The 15872-nt window shown below is 46.5% G+C and overlaps 1 protein-coding gene across 2 annotated transcripts; it reads left to right on the top strand.

Moving 5' to 3' along the window:
* The first annotated feature begins 3532 nt into the window (after positions 1-3532).
* On the top strand, positions 3533-13736 carry PRKAB1 (protein kinase AMP-activated non-catalytic subunit beta 1). 2 transcript variants are annotated; one of them, XM_026514985.4, is made up of 8 exons: positions 3533-3658; positions 3900-4067; positions 6878-7041; positions 8248-8341; positions 8629-8743; positions 10800-10933; positions 12042-12110; positions 12388-13736. In XM_026514985.4, exons 2-8 carry the CDS (start codon positions 3909-3911, stop codon positions 12463-12465), a joined length of 813 nt encoding a protein of 270 aa, XP_026370770.1. In that variant the 5' UTR covers positions 3533-3658; positions 3900-3908; the 3' UTR covers positions 12466-13736. The 2 variants fall into 2 exon arrangements, with proteins under 2 accessions (XP_026370770.1, XP_026370769.1); XM_026514984.4 differs by having other exon boundaries at positions 3626-4067.
* The last annotated feature ends 2136 nt before the right edge of the window (positions 13737-15872 follow it).

Raw genomic sequence — 15872 nt, 5'->3', positions numbered from 1 at the left:
CATCAACAATGCATGTTAGAGGGATTATCAAACTCTGATCCTCAAATCCCTGGGAGCTCACATTTTATTGTTTTCTTTCAGGAGCTCAGCTTTAATGAGACAAATACAGATTTCTTTTTTTTTTTTTTCTTTTCTTTTTCCTTTTTTTTTTTTTTTTTTTTTTGCCCGAAAACTGGTTTAGTTTGTCTCAATCATCTTCTTGGGAAAGGGAAGAGGTATACAACCTTTTCTCCTCCATTTCTTCAAAACTTCTTGAAAGAGAGCAGACTCGAGCTGACCTTTATTAAGACAGATGTATTACGTTGAGCTGGGCACTACTCCCCTCTAGGTCTCAGTTTACCCTGTATGTGAAGCTATTTCTTTAAAAAGTACATATTTTTATTGAAAATAAAGATACAGGAAACCACACAAAATTAATGTATGGCTTAGTGAATTCTTACAAGGCAAATGCTTTACTAACCACCACCCAAGTCAAGAAATAGAATTTTGCCAGACACCCAACAAGTCACAAAATGAGGCTATTTGCCAATTAAGGTCCTTTCCCTGGAAGTCAACACTTCCAAAATTCACAACTCCATATTTTTATTATCAGCCCATTTGTAAGATTCAGCCCTACCCCACAAATTCTATGATATTATAAAATGTATATCAATCATCATGTGAATCAGATAACATGACTCCCACACATAAACCCTCCCAATGAATTCCCAGTGACTTGGGAGTAAAATCCAGAAAGTTCACTGTGACCACCAAGGCCCAAAAGGATCAAACCTTTCCTCCTGTTTTCTAGTACACTCCAGCCACCATACAAATCACCTCTATGTTTCCCCAGCGTGTAAAACTCATACCCACTTCAGGGCGTTTGCACTTGCATTTTCTCCTCTTCCTGAAATGCTCCTCCCAAACTCTTCTCCCATCTGACTCTTTCCTGTTATTATAGTCTCAACTGAACTGTCACCTCCTCAGGGAGGTCCTCCATGACCACCTCATCTAAAGTAGTACCCCAGTCACTCTCTCACATAATTTCATTTGTTTCCTTCATAGTAGTAATCACTCTGAAGTTATCCAGCTTCTTTATGTTTGGGTATTTGTTTATGTATCTATCTGCCACACAGGGCCGTCCAGCTTTGCAAAAAGGATTAACATTGTCTATCCTGTTATTCCTTTATCCCCAGCACCCAAAACAAAGCCTAGCATACACTAGCTCTCCACAAATATTTGTGGACCAAATACCATGGAATAAACTCATTCTACTTCTGTGCCAGTGACTCTCTCTCTCTGTCACAATGACATGTGCATCTCAGTGGGAAGAGAACACAGGGATGTCTACCAAAAAAGATGGACAAGTCTGCCAACATTGTCAATGTTATTTACATCGGCTAGGCAAATTTCAGAAGGCCTGGTAGAAATCCAGGTGGGCCAACTAAAAAGCAAGCTTACAACTCTATCCCAACAGCTCACACACACTGCAGCCTATCTTAGTTGGCCCAGACTGCTGTAAAAAAAGCACCACAGATTGAACAGCTTAAATAAAAGATATTTACTTTTCCATAGTTCTGGAGACTAGACAGTCCAAGATCAAGGTTCTGGCAAGGTTGGAGCTCTGGTAAGGGCTCTCTTCCTGGCTTGCAGATGGCTACTTTGTCCTCATGTGGCCTTTCTTCTGAGTGTGCATGGACAGAGAGGATGGGGAGGTGGGGAGATCCAGGGTTATCTTATCTGAGCCAGGCAGAAGTCTTAAAACTTTCTTCATGCTTGAAAGCATCTGCATAGCTCAGATAAAGGGTCCACAGCTTATGTGTTCTTGCTTACCTTTCAAGTTGTTTGGAAGAGAACCCAAAGTTCAACACATCCTCATGTCCATGGCTTCCTTACTGCTTCATGTAAGCAAGAAAAACAGCTCAAAGAATGTATTCTGGGTTATCCAGTGGCCTGGCTTCAGTCCCTTCCGGGCACCAGTAGAACCCCTTGCCTACCTGAATTATTGCCTTTCTGTGAGTCTGTTTCCACCTTTACTCTGTGGATTCCTTTGGGGCCAGAATCATGTCTTATTTATTTTTGTCTTTTAAAAAACTGTTTTTAAATTATGAAAGTAGTACATTCTCAAAGTAGAAAGAATTTCAAAGAATAAACAAAAGAGAGGAAGTCCCCTTTCGATCTGCCCGTTTCCAATCCCACTCCTCTCCCCAGATGGAACCACTATTAACAGTGTGTTGTACATATTTCCAGAACTTTCCATTCACAAGAATAATGATGCCAATAAATGTGCTAACGTTCATTGAATGTTTACTGAGTCAGGTGCTATGCTAAGCACTTTCCGTGCATGTTCTCAATTAATTCACAAAACAAGCCTATAAGGTCGGTGTTATTTTATTTCCTATTTCACAAAAGAGGAAGCCAAGGTAACAGACCTAGTTTCAGGGAGATTAAAATGTGAAATAAAATATGCATCTTTAAAAAAGTGCATCTTAGAATTAATGTAATATGGCATTAGAGGCCCAGCTGCAAATAAATATGCATCCATATAATTGGCATGGGTGTATTTCTGCAGAAAGTCCCTGGAAGTAAAATTGTGCTAAGACGAAGGTGCAGTTTTTCACTTTGATAGATAATACCAAAGCCCCTCCAGGGGACCATTTCTTAGTCATCTGTCTCCCACTTACTTAGCACAATGTCTGGCATTTTGTAGGTATCCAATAAATGTTTGCTCAGTGGACAAAATGCATGAGCTGGCCCAGCAAATACAAAGCATTTTGAGATACTCACATGCGAAACAAAACACAAAAACAAGAACAAAAAAGCCCCATCACCACCAAAAAAACCACAACAGTGACTGACAGTGAGATTAGTGTATTTTAGGAGCACAATGTGTACACAGTTCTTGCTAAAGCACTGGCCACAAGAAGTGACAAACGCTAATAAGTTAATTTTATGCAGAGTGATGTGTCCAAAGTGATTATAAAATGTCTTACAAAACTATCTATCAAAAGGCTGTGCACTCAATTTTTTAAAAATACAGTAATAATTCCAGCGTTTTATAAACCCCCAAGACTATACTAGTCGTGAGAAATTTCCAGAACTCTTATGGTCTGTCATTTTCTCAAACACCTGCAAGATTACTTGCATCAGAATTACCTGGAGTGCTTATTAAAATGCAGACCCCACTCCAGAGCTTCGGAATCATAATTTCTGGGGATTAGGGCCAGGGAATCTGCATTTTATGCAGGCAGTGATTCTAAGGCACTCAAAAACGTGGGAGCTAGAGCATTAACAGGCTTTAATAGGATGAGTCTCTTAATTAGATTAGCACTTTAAAAGAGCTCTTTGGCTGTCGAGTACAGAAGTGGGCAAAGATCTCTAAAATAGTTAATGGCATCATTCATTCCAGCGCCAGGAGAGGGGCCCAGACCGCCGGCGCGCTGGCACGCCCCCTGCCGGCCTTTGGCAGCCTCGTCCTGGGTCCCGTCGTAGCAGCCGACTGCGACTGCGCGCCCCGAGGCCGGCGAAAGCCTCCTCCGGGTGCTGCGACCGCGCCAATCCGGACCGGAAGCGGAACTGAAGTCGAATTAGCCTAACGCGCTTCGCCGGCCGCCGCCGCCGCCCCCACCCCGGATCCCGACTGACTAGCAGACGCGCCGGAAGCGGAAGTTGCTAAGAGGTGGGGGAGTTGTTGGGAAAGTGTCGGGTTATTTTCGGGCTTCTTGGGTTAAGCGCGGTTGGGTAACCTGGGCAGTCCTCACCCGCAACACACCGGCTACCGGCCCGGAACCCTCGCCCCGAGGGGTGTGGTACTCGGGGCTCGGACTCCTTCCCCGGAGTCCTTGTGACCTCCTGGTTGCAGGAGTCCCCTGCCCCTTCCCTGGAGTGAGGCCCCGTCCGGCTTCCCGGTGTCCCCGCAGACCCCCGCCATGGGCAACACGAGCAGCGAGCGGGCCGCGCTGGAACGGCAGGGCGGCCACAAGACGCCGCGAAGGGACAGCTCGGGGGGCGCCAAGGATGGGGACAGGCCCAAGATCCTGATGGACAGCCCCGAGGACGCCGACCTCTTCCACTCCGAGGAAATCAAGGTGAGGGGGTGGGGGAATCCGGCTCCCCTTGACTAATGTGGAGGGGAGGAACCCTCTCCTAGATTCCCCGCCACATCCCCTCTAAAACTCATCGGAAGTGGGAGGGAGGTGATACTTAACTCCGTGCTCTTAAAAGCCAGATGGTCCTGTAAGAGCCCTCTTAGCAGTCCAGGAACCTGTGTCTAATTACCGATGAGAAAGTCACCCCGAGGGAAGAGGAGCTGACTTCGTTTAACATCATTAAGGCGAAAGCAGCTCTGGGACAGCGTTTCAAATTCTTAATTAATTAAGATCGTTGAGTTAGCAGCAGGTGAGCCCCAGTCTCTGCTCTCCTCTTAGGTATAATTAGTTTCACAGCTTTGAGAGATTTTTCCTCACCTTTACGAAAACTGACACTTCTTGTAGTAGCTGGTTTTGCAATTTATTGTCGATTTTGGAGATAACCCAGAGCACATGAGTAAGCCAAAAGCAGTTACACAGCTGACTGCAGTTGCCAGAGGTGTTTCATTCTAACTGAAACCTTTAGTTCACACAGGCTACTTTAGAGCAGACATAGAAAAGTAAATCCACTTTTGGAGGTCAGTGGGTGAGTGAAGTGTCAGTCTGAAAGGGGGGCAGCCAGCTGCTACTCACCTTCTCTCTCCTATTGTGTAAATATGACTTAAGATTTTAAAGAGACCAAAGCAGACATTTTTGCAGGCCACATTTGGACATCCTACCATAGTCTGCTTTAATTCATCAAAACTTCGAAGATGAGTCTTGACTCCTGCTTCAGCGACATGCATGCTGACTTACTTGATGGGGTCTTTTGTTTCCGGCTGCAGGGCCCACGCCTGGTGTCCAGAACCACGGACACTTGGTTCTGGCAGCTGATAAGTATGTGGTAGAACTGATCCCTTAAGGACAATGCAACAGAGTAGGTTCAGGAAAAATCAAGGTGTCTCCCCAGCCCAGCATATTCTCTGTTAGTATCCAGTTGCATATTAATCATCATTGCCTATTAGGCTAATTGCCTGGCAACTCATTCCACCTGTACTCATATTTTTTCTCAGGTGTTGGGCTTGGTGTTCACATTATCTTAAATCCTCACTTGGATCTTGGCTTTGAGTCTAAATAAAGAGCCTTTTACTGGGCCTTCCGTCCTGTGATTTGCTCTTGCTTTCTCAATTTGTTGCATTCCTGAGGACCTGTGTGCAAAGTGAACTTTGGAATCCTGTTTCTCCAGTGACTTGATATCCTTTCCCCCAGAAATAATTGTGACCCAAGGATGGCTATTTAAGACACCGTAAGAACCCTACTACTTTCTTCTAGAAGTATCTGTTGTTCTGTTGCTGCTCCAGAATTCCTACAAGAAACGTTTAGCATACAGAGGATCTTGTGGATAATGATTTTAAATAGTGTCGGGGCGCCTGGGTGGCTCAGTCGTTAAGTGTCTGCCTTTGGCTCGGGGCGTGATCCCGGCGTTCTGAGATCGAGCCCCGCATCAGGCTCCTCCACTGGGAGCCTGCTTCTTCTTCTCCCACTCCCCCTCCTTGTGTTCCCTCTCTCACTGGCTGTCTTTCTCTGTCAAATAAATAAATAAAAATCTTAAAAAAAAAATAGTGTCCATTATCACTTCCTCAGAAGTTACTGAAATGATGTAGCAGACACTGGATTGAATGCCCTATACTCCCAAAAAAGTCATGGGTTATTTTAGCTACACTAGTTCACTATTTTGGCTGTGGTTAGTTATCACCTTCTCAGTGGCAAGTGATTCCAGTCTATTATTCTTTAATCTGTAGATCTTGTTCAATCTTAAAAAAAGCAGACGTCATTTAAGATCAGCTCCGGTCAGGGCGCCTGGGTGGCTTGGTCAGCTAAGCCTCTGCCTTTGGCTCAGGTCATGATCCCAGGGTCTTGGGATCAAGTCCCATGTCAGCCTCCCTGCTTAGCAAGGAACCGACTTCTCTTTCTCCCTCTGCCCTTCTTCCTTGCTTGTGCTCTCTCTCGCTGAAATAAATAAAATCTTAAAAAAAAAGATAAACTGCAGTCAGTATTTGAAATGAAGGTCTTAGAAGCTCACTCAGCAACACCTTTAAGAGTCTCTCCCAGCTGGAACTCCCACTCTTTTAATGTCTTGGGCTTCTGACTAGGAAATATGTTTAAGATCCAAAAGCACATATATTTCCCCCAGAGTTTGGTGTGTTTATTTCTCTCTTATTTTGGAATATCTCAGTTATACATCACTTCCTGCTCTTAGAAGCTAACGTTTGCCATACGGAGGGTCAGTCTGTGCCTTATCCTTTTCTTCCCAGTGCCTGGACAGCACTTTGAATATTTTTTTCTCTTAGAATCTGGATTTGTGAGTTTTCAAGTTGACAGCTCTGGAATTGTCCCTAATAAATTTTTGTGTATTTCAAATCTTGTTAATTAAGGGAAGAAGATGACATGTATCTTATCTGGTCTTGAATTCATTGTACCCTCTTCCAAGTGAGTTCTGTAGTTTCTACTAAAATTTTGGTGTAGATCTCTTTAATAATAATATTAATAGCTAATAATTATTAAGTACTCACCAAGTGTGAGTCGCTTATGCAGAGCAATTCACGTGGACCCTGTCAGTCTTTCACAGCAACCTTAAGAAATAGTTCCTTTTGTTATCTCTGTTTTGCAAGTGGAGAAACCAAGGCACAGCTATTAAGTTAATGAGCTTGAATATGAACCTAGTAGTAATCGCTGCTTCTTTAGAATGAATTGTCTACATTAGGGTAACCGTCCATTGTAGGGAGCTCCCTGATGGCTTCCTGTCCCTGAGTAAACTGTTCCGTTTCTAGGCTCCAGAGAAGGAAGAATTCCTGGCTTGGCAGCATGATCTGGAAGTGAATGATAAAGCCCCTGCCCAGGCTCGGCCAACAGTGTTTCGATGGACGGGGGGTGGAAAGGAAGTTTACTTATCTGGGTCCTTCAACAACTGGAGTAAACTTCCCCTCACGAGAAGGTAACTACTTGGGCAGTATTCACATATTTGTCTTAATCCAGGGATCCTATAGTTTCTAAATGGGGAATGGAAAAGGATGTGTTTATAAAATGGATGCTAAATGGAAAATAACTTTGCTTAATAATTCACAGCGTTCACATCTCACACCCAGTTAGTCTCTAGGTTTAGAGCACACTTAGAAGAAAACATCTCTTAGCAATGAGTATTTCACGGACATCTTTGACTTCAGATATGCAGCTATGTGTTTGTTTAGGCAGGACTTCTGCAGAAAGAGAGAGGTCTATTCCTAGTGCAGTGAAGAGAGAGCACTGGGCTGGGAATCTTCAAGACCAGGATTTGAGGCCACATTGGCTGAGCTCACATCTCGGTGACCCCTGAGTCCCAGTGTTTCTATCTGTAGGAAGGGAATGTTGGGCAGATAATCTCCGGGGTTCCTTCTCACTTTGCCTCTCCATGTATTACTTTTGTTTGGAAGGCACCTGTTCTGTAGGCATCATTAGCAAACCCGTAGTAAGACACGTGATCAGGAATCCTAGCATGGCCTTCTGTCTCCAACTGTTACTGAGAAAGCGTCTTCACTAGTGAGTGTTCTTGATGAAACAGGCAGAGAGTATGCCCTGCTGGGTCAGGCCCGATTGCTGCCTCAGACCTCAGGCTTTCCCAGGGCTGATGTCGGTGTAGGAGGGAGACACTCAGCACAGTTACAAGTCCTTTTAAGTCCGGGGAACAAAACAAAGAGTCTTCCTGGAACCTTGTTTTAATAGGGAAGCAGGTTTCTTTAGAGACCTATTTGTGGATCCTGTGAAATCAGTCCCATCTCCGGCCCAAGGCAGACTGACAAAGACTAAAACTGCAGCACGCAGTTTACTTGGCACTGCTGTCCTCCTCCACGTGAGCGGTGTTTTGCGTGCAGCCTGAAAAAGATACATGCCTGTTTGTTGACCTTTTGCTGGTAGGAAGGCAGATTATTCCTGCATTTGAGCAAAGTGAGTCGTCCAGGAAACCTCTTGCATTGCTGCTTCCTTACAGCTTTTCTAGATTGGGATCATTCTACTGAACTGACTAAAGTGGTTAAAAATGTTTATTTTGCAGCTGAACTCTTGGTTTCACATGGAAAGGTCGGGTTTTGTTCGACGACTGATTTGTCAGTAAGCTTAGGAGGGCAGCTCACCCAGCTGAAAGCCTCTGCATCCTTTTTCCTTGCAGCCACAATAACTTTGTAGCCATCCTGGACCTGCCCGAAGGAGAGCATCAGTACAAGTTCTTTGTGGATGGTCAGTGGACGCATGACCCTTCCGAGGTACTCTTCCTCCTGCCCTTGGTCCTCTGACTGCCTGCACAGTCCAGACAAACCACTTTCCCTTACCGATTGTGCCAGGTCCCTTTGTCCCACTGGTAAAAGTCCCCGCGTGCGGCTGAGCTAGGTAGCAGTGCTGATAGTCAGACTTACGGGCAAACTTGACGGAGGCGAGCAGATTGGCTCATGAGCCAGGAGATGAGACCTGCCAGCCCAGAAGTCTAAATCCTCTAAAGAATAACTCCAGAGACCTTCCACGTTATGATTTGTGCCTGTCTGTCTCTTCCCAGCCAGTAGTAACCAGCCAGCTTGGCACAGTTAACAACATCATTCAAGTGAAGAAAACTGACTTTGAAGTATTTGATGCTTTAATGGTGGATTCCCAAAAGTGCTCCGATGTGTCTGGTATGAACACAGTTATTTTATACCACGTGTGTGTAGGTGGGGGCTGTGCAGTCTAGAAATACTCTTATTTCTCTTGTCTCTCACTCTTGAGCTCAAGCTGCTGCCCAGTCGGGTGGATGTTTGTAGCTCCCTAAAGAGCCACAAAAGTAATTCCTAACTCTTGTCGGGTCAGGTTGTTGAAATCCAGCCCAAGGGAGCTCTAAGTCATTTTTTTGGTCATCTCCAGTATTCAGTAGGTCTGCTTAGCCACAGAGAGTAGACTGTGGAAACAGAACCAGAAGTTGATCTCGTGCCAGGGGCAAGGCCCAAGGGGCCCTGGAAAGTTGCATTCGGTTGGTGATGAGCCAGCTCAGGGGAAGCCTGCCAGCTCCCTGCCCACTCCCGACCTGCTCGAGGTGCCTGCCTAAAGAGTTTCAGCCTGATAGGTGATAAATGGACACCTCCGTGACCTCATGTGGTATATCAGCACCTTCTCAGAATCCCTTTGGGGGAGACGAAGGCTCATCACAGGAAACAGGCTAACTGTGCAACCAGCGTAGTAAAACTTTCCCGTCTTCCAAGAGTCAGCCAGTCGTCAAGCTTTCAGTAAATTGCTTTCCATCCAAATCCACAGGAAGAAACAATACATGGAATTCAGGGGCAATGATGTGTTGTAATCTAAAGTGTCCATGCCAGCTTCACTGCCCCTTCTTGCACGGGCTTAAATAATTCCTGGACCCCTGTGGGAGGCAGCGGAAAGATTGCCCAGGATTGTACCTGCTAATCGAACAAGATGGGTTCAGTTCAGTTTACAGGATCGTTCTTCATTGTACCTGGCTGGGCCTGGAGCTTCTGCCACCAGGATCTCTTACTCTTATCAGTTCAGAAACCACAGTGGTAAATTGACCATGGTGGGCTTGCTTGGCTGAAAAGCCAGCTTGTTGAGCAGGAATTGGAAATCCAAAAATAGTGTTCTCTCTGGATAGCTAGCTAACTAATCTTTTCAAGAAGTCATTTATTTCTTTTTAGTAGGTGGGAATTGGGGGATGGAGAAAATGCCCAAATATCCCCTACTTACTGATAAGTGTAATTTTAGGCCACGTACCAAAGCTTTTAGTCAAGTTTCTGCAGCATAGACCACCTGGGGAAAGAAAACTGACCCCTCACTGCCAGTAAACCAACATCAGGCTTCATATTCAGATACCCACTTTCTTAAAAATACATCTTTACTCCTAATGGCTCAGTTTTCTGCACTTAATACATTTGTCAACTTCCTGCTGTCGTATGGTTGGGTCGTGTGAAGGGAGCCTGTACCCTAGAAAATGACGTCAAGGGAACTGGCAGAGCCAGAGCGCATCAGATTTCTTCTGGACGGCCCCAAGGCCCAGGCGACCAGAACCCGTCCCAGGCGTCCCTTGAGTAACTGCTCAGTCCCTTCCAGGTGGCCAAACGTTGCTAAGCGAGCTGCCTCTAACCTTATGAAACACTGCCCTTCTAGAAACTTCTTAATATATCAGTGTAATCAAGACACTCAAGAGTTTGAAAGGAAGCTGAGAGATCAGATTTTCAATTTTTTTATTTTTGGTTTTAGGTTTGAAATGGGCCTTGTATAACCTGTTTTTGCCACTGTTTCTGTATACACAGGCTGCTTTATCTTCTGTTTTATTCTGGCTGGTGGAGCTCAGACCTTGGGCTTGGCTGCTTAAGCCTCACTTGAAGCCCTGAGCTTCTTTGTGGTATTTGCCGGGCCGGCCCAAGGCGAGAAGCATTCCTGTGCAGGGGCATGTCAGGTTAGGTTACTGTGAGCAGCTTCCTTGTTGGTCTGACCCAGAATCACCAGCTTCGCCCCCACCGCTGTCTGCTGCCAGGGCATCTGAGCTTGCTGCTGAATTTTATGCCAGTCACCCAAGTTCCAGAAGGGTTTTCTCATTGCCTCTACTCTTCACCCTTGGGGACTGTATATTCTTCAAGGGAATAAGAATCTTTATTGAGGGGACAACGATGCCACAAATTCAACGAGACTGCTCCTGAAACTCACCATTTTCAAAGTCAGTGTCCTGTCACCATCTCCCAACAGAGCTATCCAGCTCCCCACCGGGACCCTACCATCAGGAGCCGTATGTCTCAAAGCCAGAAGAACGGTTTAAAGCCCCCCCCATTCTCCCTCCACATCTGCTCCAGGTCATCCTGAACAAGGACACGGGGATTTCTGTGAGTACACAGGCGTCTGCCAGGACCATCCTCCACGGTCGTGTTCTGCTGTTCCCCTTTCTGACCACCTCTTGGAAAGCAGTTGGTGAAAAGGTTTCTGGTTGCCCATCGGTGTTAACGGCCAGGGTCCCCCTCCGCTGTGGGAGTGGGCTAGAGCAAGATGTTCCCCGAGTGTGGGTGCTGCTTTCCCATCACACAAAGCCTTTCTGAACTTGTCTTTCTTGTGTTTCACTCCTGCCTCTCCCCATTCCATGATGAAATACATAGCCACCCCTTCTCAGTAAGCTACCGAATGGAATTCCTCCTCTGGGCCCCCCATGTTTTAGAATCGAAATCACCAGATTGCTTTCAGAAACATCAGCGCTCCTGGATCCAAATTTGGGGAATCTGGGTAACACACGTTTTCTCTGGGACGTTGATATCACTTGCAAGGAGAAGTGTATATCCTCCTGGTTCCTGAAGAGCACCCCATTCCGTTTAAGTAGATATGCACAGCATGGAATCTGGGTGTTCTTGGAACCTCATTCTCAGGAATCTGGGTGTTCTTGTGCTTTGTCCAAGCTGCCCCCTAAAATTCACATGTCTGTAAGGTGGTAAAGTAACTGTGCCGCTGCTCTGGACTCCACATACAAGTGGGTGTCTGCGTGCTGAGCTGAAGAGCTGGATGCAGACGTGCAGCCCCCCCCCCCCCATTATCCATTTCATTCTTCATGCTCCCTGAGTCTTATAGACATGAGCTTGCAGTCCACTACTCGGAAATGTTTAGATTTATCTTGCTGCGTTCTCTAGAGTGCACTCGTTGGACAGCTCTTTCTTCCTGCTTCTCTTTCAATGGCCCACACTTTAGAGGCCAAGGTAAAGCCTGACCGAGACACATACCAATGTATCCAGCAGGCACGCAGGGAGCTCCCCTTAGTTGGAGTATGAGGCATGACCCCCCTCACCTCACCTGTCCTCTTAGACAAGCCCTATACTGTCCAGCTTAAGCAGAAAGAGGCATGAGAGCCTGCCTCTTTTCTGTTGATACCCACTGCTGTGAAATAAAACGAAGAACCTTCTTCATTTCCAAATCCTAAATGCTGACCATCTGCTTTTGTTCCCCTCCCAGTGTGATCCAGCTTTGCTCCCTGAGCCCAACCACGTCATGTTGAACCACCTTTACGCGCTCTCCATCAAGGTAATGACATGTTTGGGGCTGATAGAGCTGTGTTTCTCTAAGCGTGCTCTGAGGTCCCCTAGCGACAGAATTACCTGGAGTACTTGTCAGAGGGGGGCAGCTTCTGGGACCTTAGGCAGACCCACAGGCTCCGGTTCTGAAGACAGAACAGGACTCTCTTTATTAAGCCCCCTTGATGATTCAAACACACACGTGCGCACACACGCGCGCGCGCCTGCGCTAAAGTTTGAGCCCTTAACTTAGTCCTGCCTTTGATCATTTCCACCCTCTTCCTCAGGATGGAGTGATGGTGCTCAGCGCGACCCACCGATACAAGAAAAAGTATGTCACCACCTTGTTATACAAGCCCATATGAAGAGCTGGGAGCCAGCGGTGGGCCCCAGGGAACGGTGTGCACTCCTGGGCTCCACGCGTGCATGCTTTCCACCAGAGGGAACGGACTGTACATTTTTCATTTCACACTCTTTATAAGACATTACATACCCACCGTAGTCCTGCTTGAAGGTTTGTTCCAGGCACGGCAGCTCCCAAAGCGCCTCGGTCTGTAACAGTCCTCTTAGCACCCGTGGCTGTGAGCCTCGGGCTCAGCAGTGCTGAGAACGGAGGGAGGGAAGGCAGGAGGCCTGTACCCCCACGCCACGGGGCATGAGGACAGGTGCACTTCTGAACAGACATCCTCGGAACTGGTTGTGGAGATTCTTCTTAAGCCAAAAATGAACACTAGCCACTTTGCTGGTAAAATCCGGGAAGCAGGGACCGAGGCCACACAGAAATTGCTAATCATACGTGTTTTTGAGGCCATCCGCTTGTCCCTGCTGAGGCCTGGCCGTGGAGCTAACAGCAAGTACCAGTCCTCTGAAATCAAAGCAATAGATGGTCTCCTGTTCTCTGCTCCAGGGAGGTACAATTTCTATAGAAATTAGAACCTGTCTGATTTCCAGATGAAGATTTACAGTTGTTTCTTATGCTTATGTGCACTAAGTACTTTTGTTTTAAACCAGAGGTGGCTGACTCTGTGGCCTTAGGGCATTTTTTAAAATCACCCCAACTAGAATATAGATCATGTGAACTGTATTCAGCAATAATCTGTTTTTAGAACATACTTTGAAAACTGCTGCCGGATTTCTCCATCAAGCCGGATGATCCTGAGGACTGACCACTGTTAGCTGGAGGGTTGTCCAGCTTTTTATTCTAATCGTAATGAGGGGACAGTGTTACCATGAAAACTTTGCAGAAGCACCCTCCCCTAGCCTGTGCCATCTTGCTCAGGACCTCCGTCTACCTAGCAGTGAAGGCAGTAGCAGTTGCTGCTGCTTATTCTGGAAGGACCTTAGAACTTGACAGCAGCCGTCTAAATTTGTGTCAGGAAGACATCCTTTGGACCAAAGCAAACCTTTTTACACTCGGCATGGTTTCCGGGGAGATGCTGCAGATGTGCCCATTAGCACGGGTTCCTGTGCTATTGTTATGCCCTGTGTTCCTGCTGGGAGATGGAGGAATGTGCTCCCTGGTTTCCAGTATTTATTTGGTAAACCTGAGTCTGGGATACCCTTTTTTTGTTACTGTTTTCCAAACACTGAATTATTGTCACCTTGACGTACAGGTTTCAATAAAGCTTTGTAAAGATAACGGGACGTGCTCTTGGAGGAAGCTTTGATTTTATTCCGTCGTTTGGAGAAGAGACTGGAACTCTTCCAGAGGTTTACTTAGCACAGTGCTTTTTTAATCTTTTATCACACATCAGCACTCACTGAAAATGGTCCCATCCTTGTGGTACTCCGGGGTGAGTGACAGGGCAGCTCCAGCTGTCCCCAGGGCGGAGGAACATTCCCTTGACCCATCCATTTTGCACGCAGAATTTGGAAGGCTGTTAAGGAGCCTGTAAAACTGAGCTCCTTTGAACTACTGAGTCATGAGGGGAAGCCAAGGAGAGGCGACAGTGAAGGTTCCCAGTTTGGGCAGGTCGGTGGCATCCCCACGTCAGAGGTGTTGCCACCTCTTGCTCATCAGTAAGCACCACGGGAGCCTGGGATCTTGACACCGGCTTTGGAAGACACCAGGACATTCTGGAATCAGAGTTGTTCCCATCAGCTAAAAGGAGCTCTGTTTGTTCTACCAAAAAAGATGAAAGATTACAGATGTTCTTTTAATAAGCCTTTCCTTCCCAAGCATCAGGAAGCATTGAACTAAGTTTACGAGAACGAACCTCAGTCATTTGGTTCACTGGAGGTGGAGGGTAGCCTAGAAAGCATTCCTGCCTCAGTAATTGGCTACTTTGCTGAAAACCCAGGTGATGTGGGAACCCTAGATTTTAAGGACTATAGAGATTATTTAAGTAAACTATGGAAACATGCAAAAATCCTCTTTCAAAAACTGCATAGAGTTTTAAAAAAATACAATTGAAAATACACACCTAAGCTCGAAAGAATGAAAGGGACCTACTCAAGCACCAGAAGCCAGAGAGCACTGCCGTGTTGGCGAGCTGTGAGCACAGCCTCTAGGTCCGTGGTGGGGACAGAGGGCGGCCAGTGGTGGGGCCCTGCGTGAGTTGGTCCAGAACAGCACTGCCCTTTCTGTGAGGGGGCATTAGAGAAGCTGACTGCCAGCCTGAGTCAGCTCAGAAGAAGCCAGCCGCCCCAGGCTGTGGGGGAAACAGCATGGATTGGAAATCCAATGTAAAAACTAATTGGGAGCCAGGAGAACCTGTAAGAGCCCTCTGCAGCCCAGTGGCCGCAGAGGACTCCTGAGGGAGGTGCCACTATGGTGGAAATGCGGGCACAGCCACCACCTGGAGCCATGGTCTCCGCATTCTCTACAGCTGTCGCTGTGTCTAAAAGACTTAGGTTTCTTTAAAAGGCAATACAAAGCAAGTCTCCTGCAGCTCAGAAGATTGCTTACAGGCCCAAGTGAAAGACTCGATACCCAAGGTAATGGAAATTATTTCACGGTTGTGGGAAAGGAGACCCAAATCACAGGGGCAAAGCCGAATGTAGAAGTGAAGTGTCCTATGACCCGGGCAGCGCCTTCGCTGTTAGCATTCCCACGATGGGTGAGGACTGGTTCCGTGGTTAAAGCTTAACCCGAATTGCTTTTGAATGAAGATACATTCTTCCCTCCGGAAATGTATATACAAATGAATTTATGGAGCCAAAGGTAAGGCCTTCACGTTACTACCATGTAAAACGGTATTGGGTCAAGAGGACCATATGTCAAAATACTGAAACCAAAGATCAAAGGACCCAGGCAAAGTCCTTTCTCTGGCTTCACTTACCGGTATAAATGTGAGGGAAGTCAGTCGTGCTAACCTCACCAGGTCAAAGCCAAACCTCACGTCGGACTTGCTGTTCCCCCACCACCCCCTCCAGGGTGGGTGCTAGAATGAGATTAGGGATGTTCAGCAGTTCAGGTGCTGACTGGCTGTGTGCAGGTCACACGGCCTCTCTTAGCTTGACTTCCTCCCCTGAGAAAACGGGTTGGACTAGCACTAGATCGGCCTAGGACTCCTTTCGTGCTGGGAGCCACAGAGCCTTTACAGCATGGATGGGACATGGCCACGAAAAGGAAGTCAGGAGGCCAGAAAGGAAGAAATGACAGCCTCTCAACTCACTCAAGTAGGAAACTTCCAAACTCCAAAAACCAAGATTAAAAATCCCAAATATCACAGTGATCTCATCCATGACTGAGGTCAGAGACAACCACTTTAGGGAAGAGTAAAATGTCATTTGATTAAACTCCAATAATTTCTAGATGAGCACACTTTCA

Source organism: Ursus arctos, unplaced genomic scaffold (assembly GCF_023065955.2).
Source record: "Ursus arctos isolate Adak ecotype North America unplaced genomic scaffold, UrsArc2.0 scaffold_34, whole genome shotgun sequence".
NCBI classification, from domain to species: domain Eukaryota; kingdom Metazoa; phylum Chordata; class Mammalia; order Carnivora; family Ursidae; genus Ursus; species Ursus arctos.
The sequence above is the reverse complement of the archived record's forward strand: the minus strand, read 5'-3'. Positions and strand labels throughout refer to the sequence as shown.

Coding starts and splice junctions, on each gene's coding strand:
- PRKAB1 (XM_026514985.4), top strand. CDS start 3,909: ATGGGCAACACGAGCAGCGAGCGGGCCGCGCTGGAACGGCAGGGCGGC. Junction 7,042..8,247: donor AAACTTCCCCTCACGAGAAG/GTAACTACTTGG, acceptor TTTTCCTTGCAG/CCACAATAACTTTGTAGCCA. Junction 8,744..10,799: donor AAAGTGCTCCGATGTGTCTG/GTATGAACACAG, acceptor ATCTCCCAACAG/AGCTATCCAGCTCCCCACCG.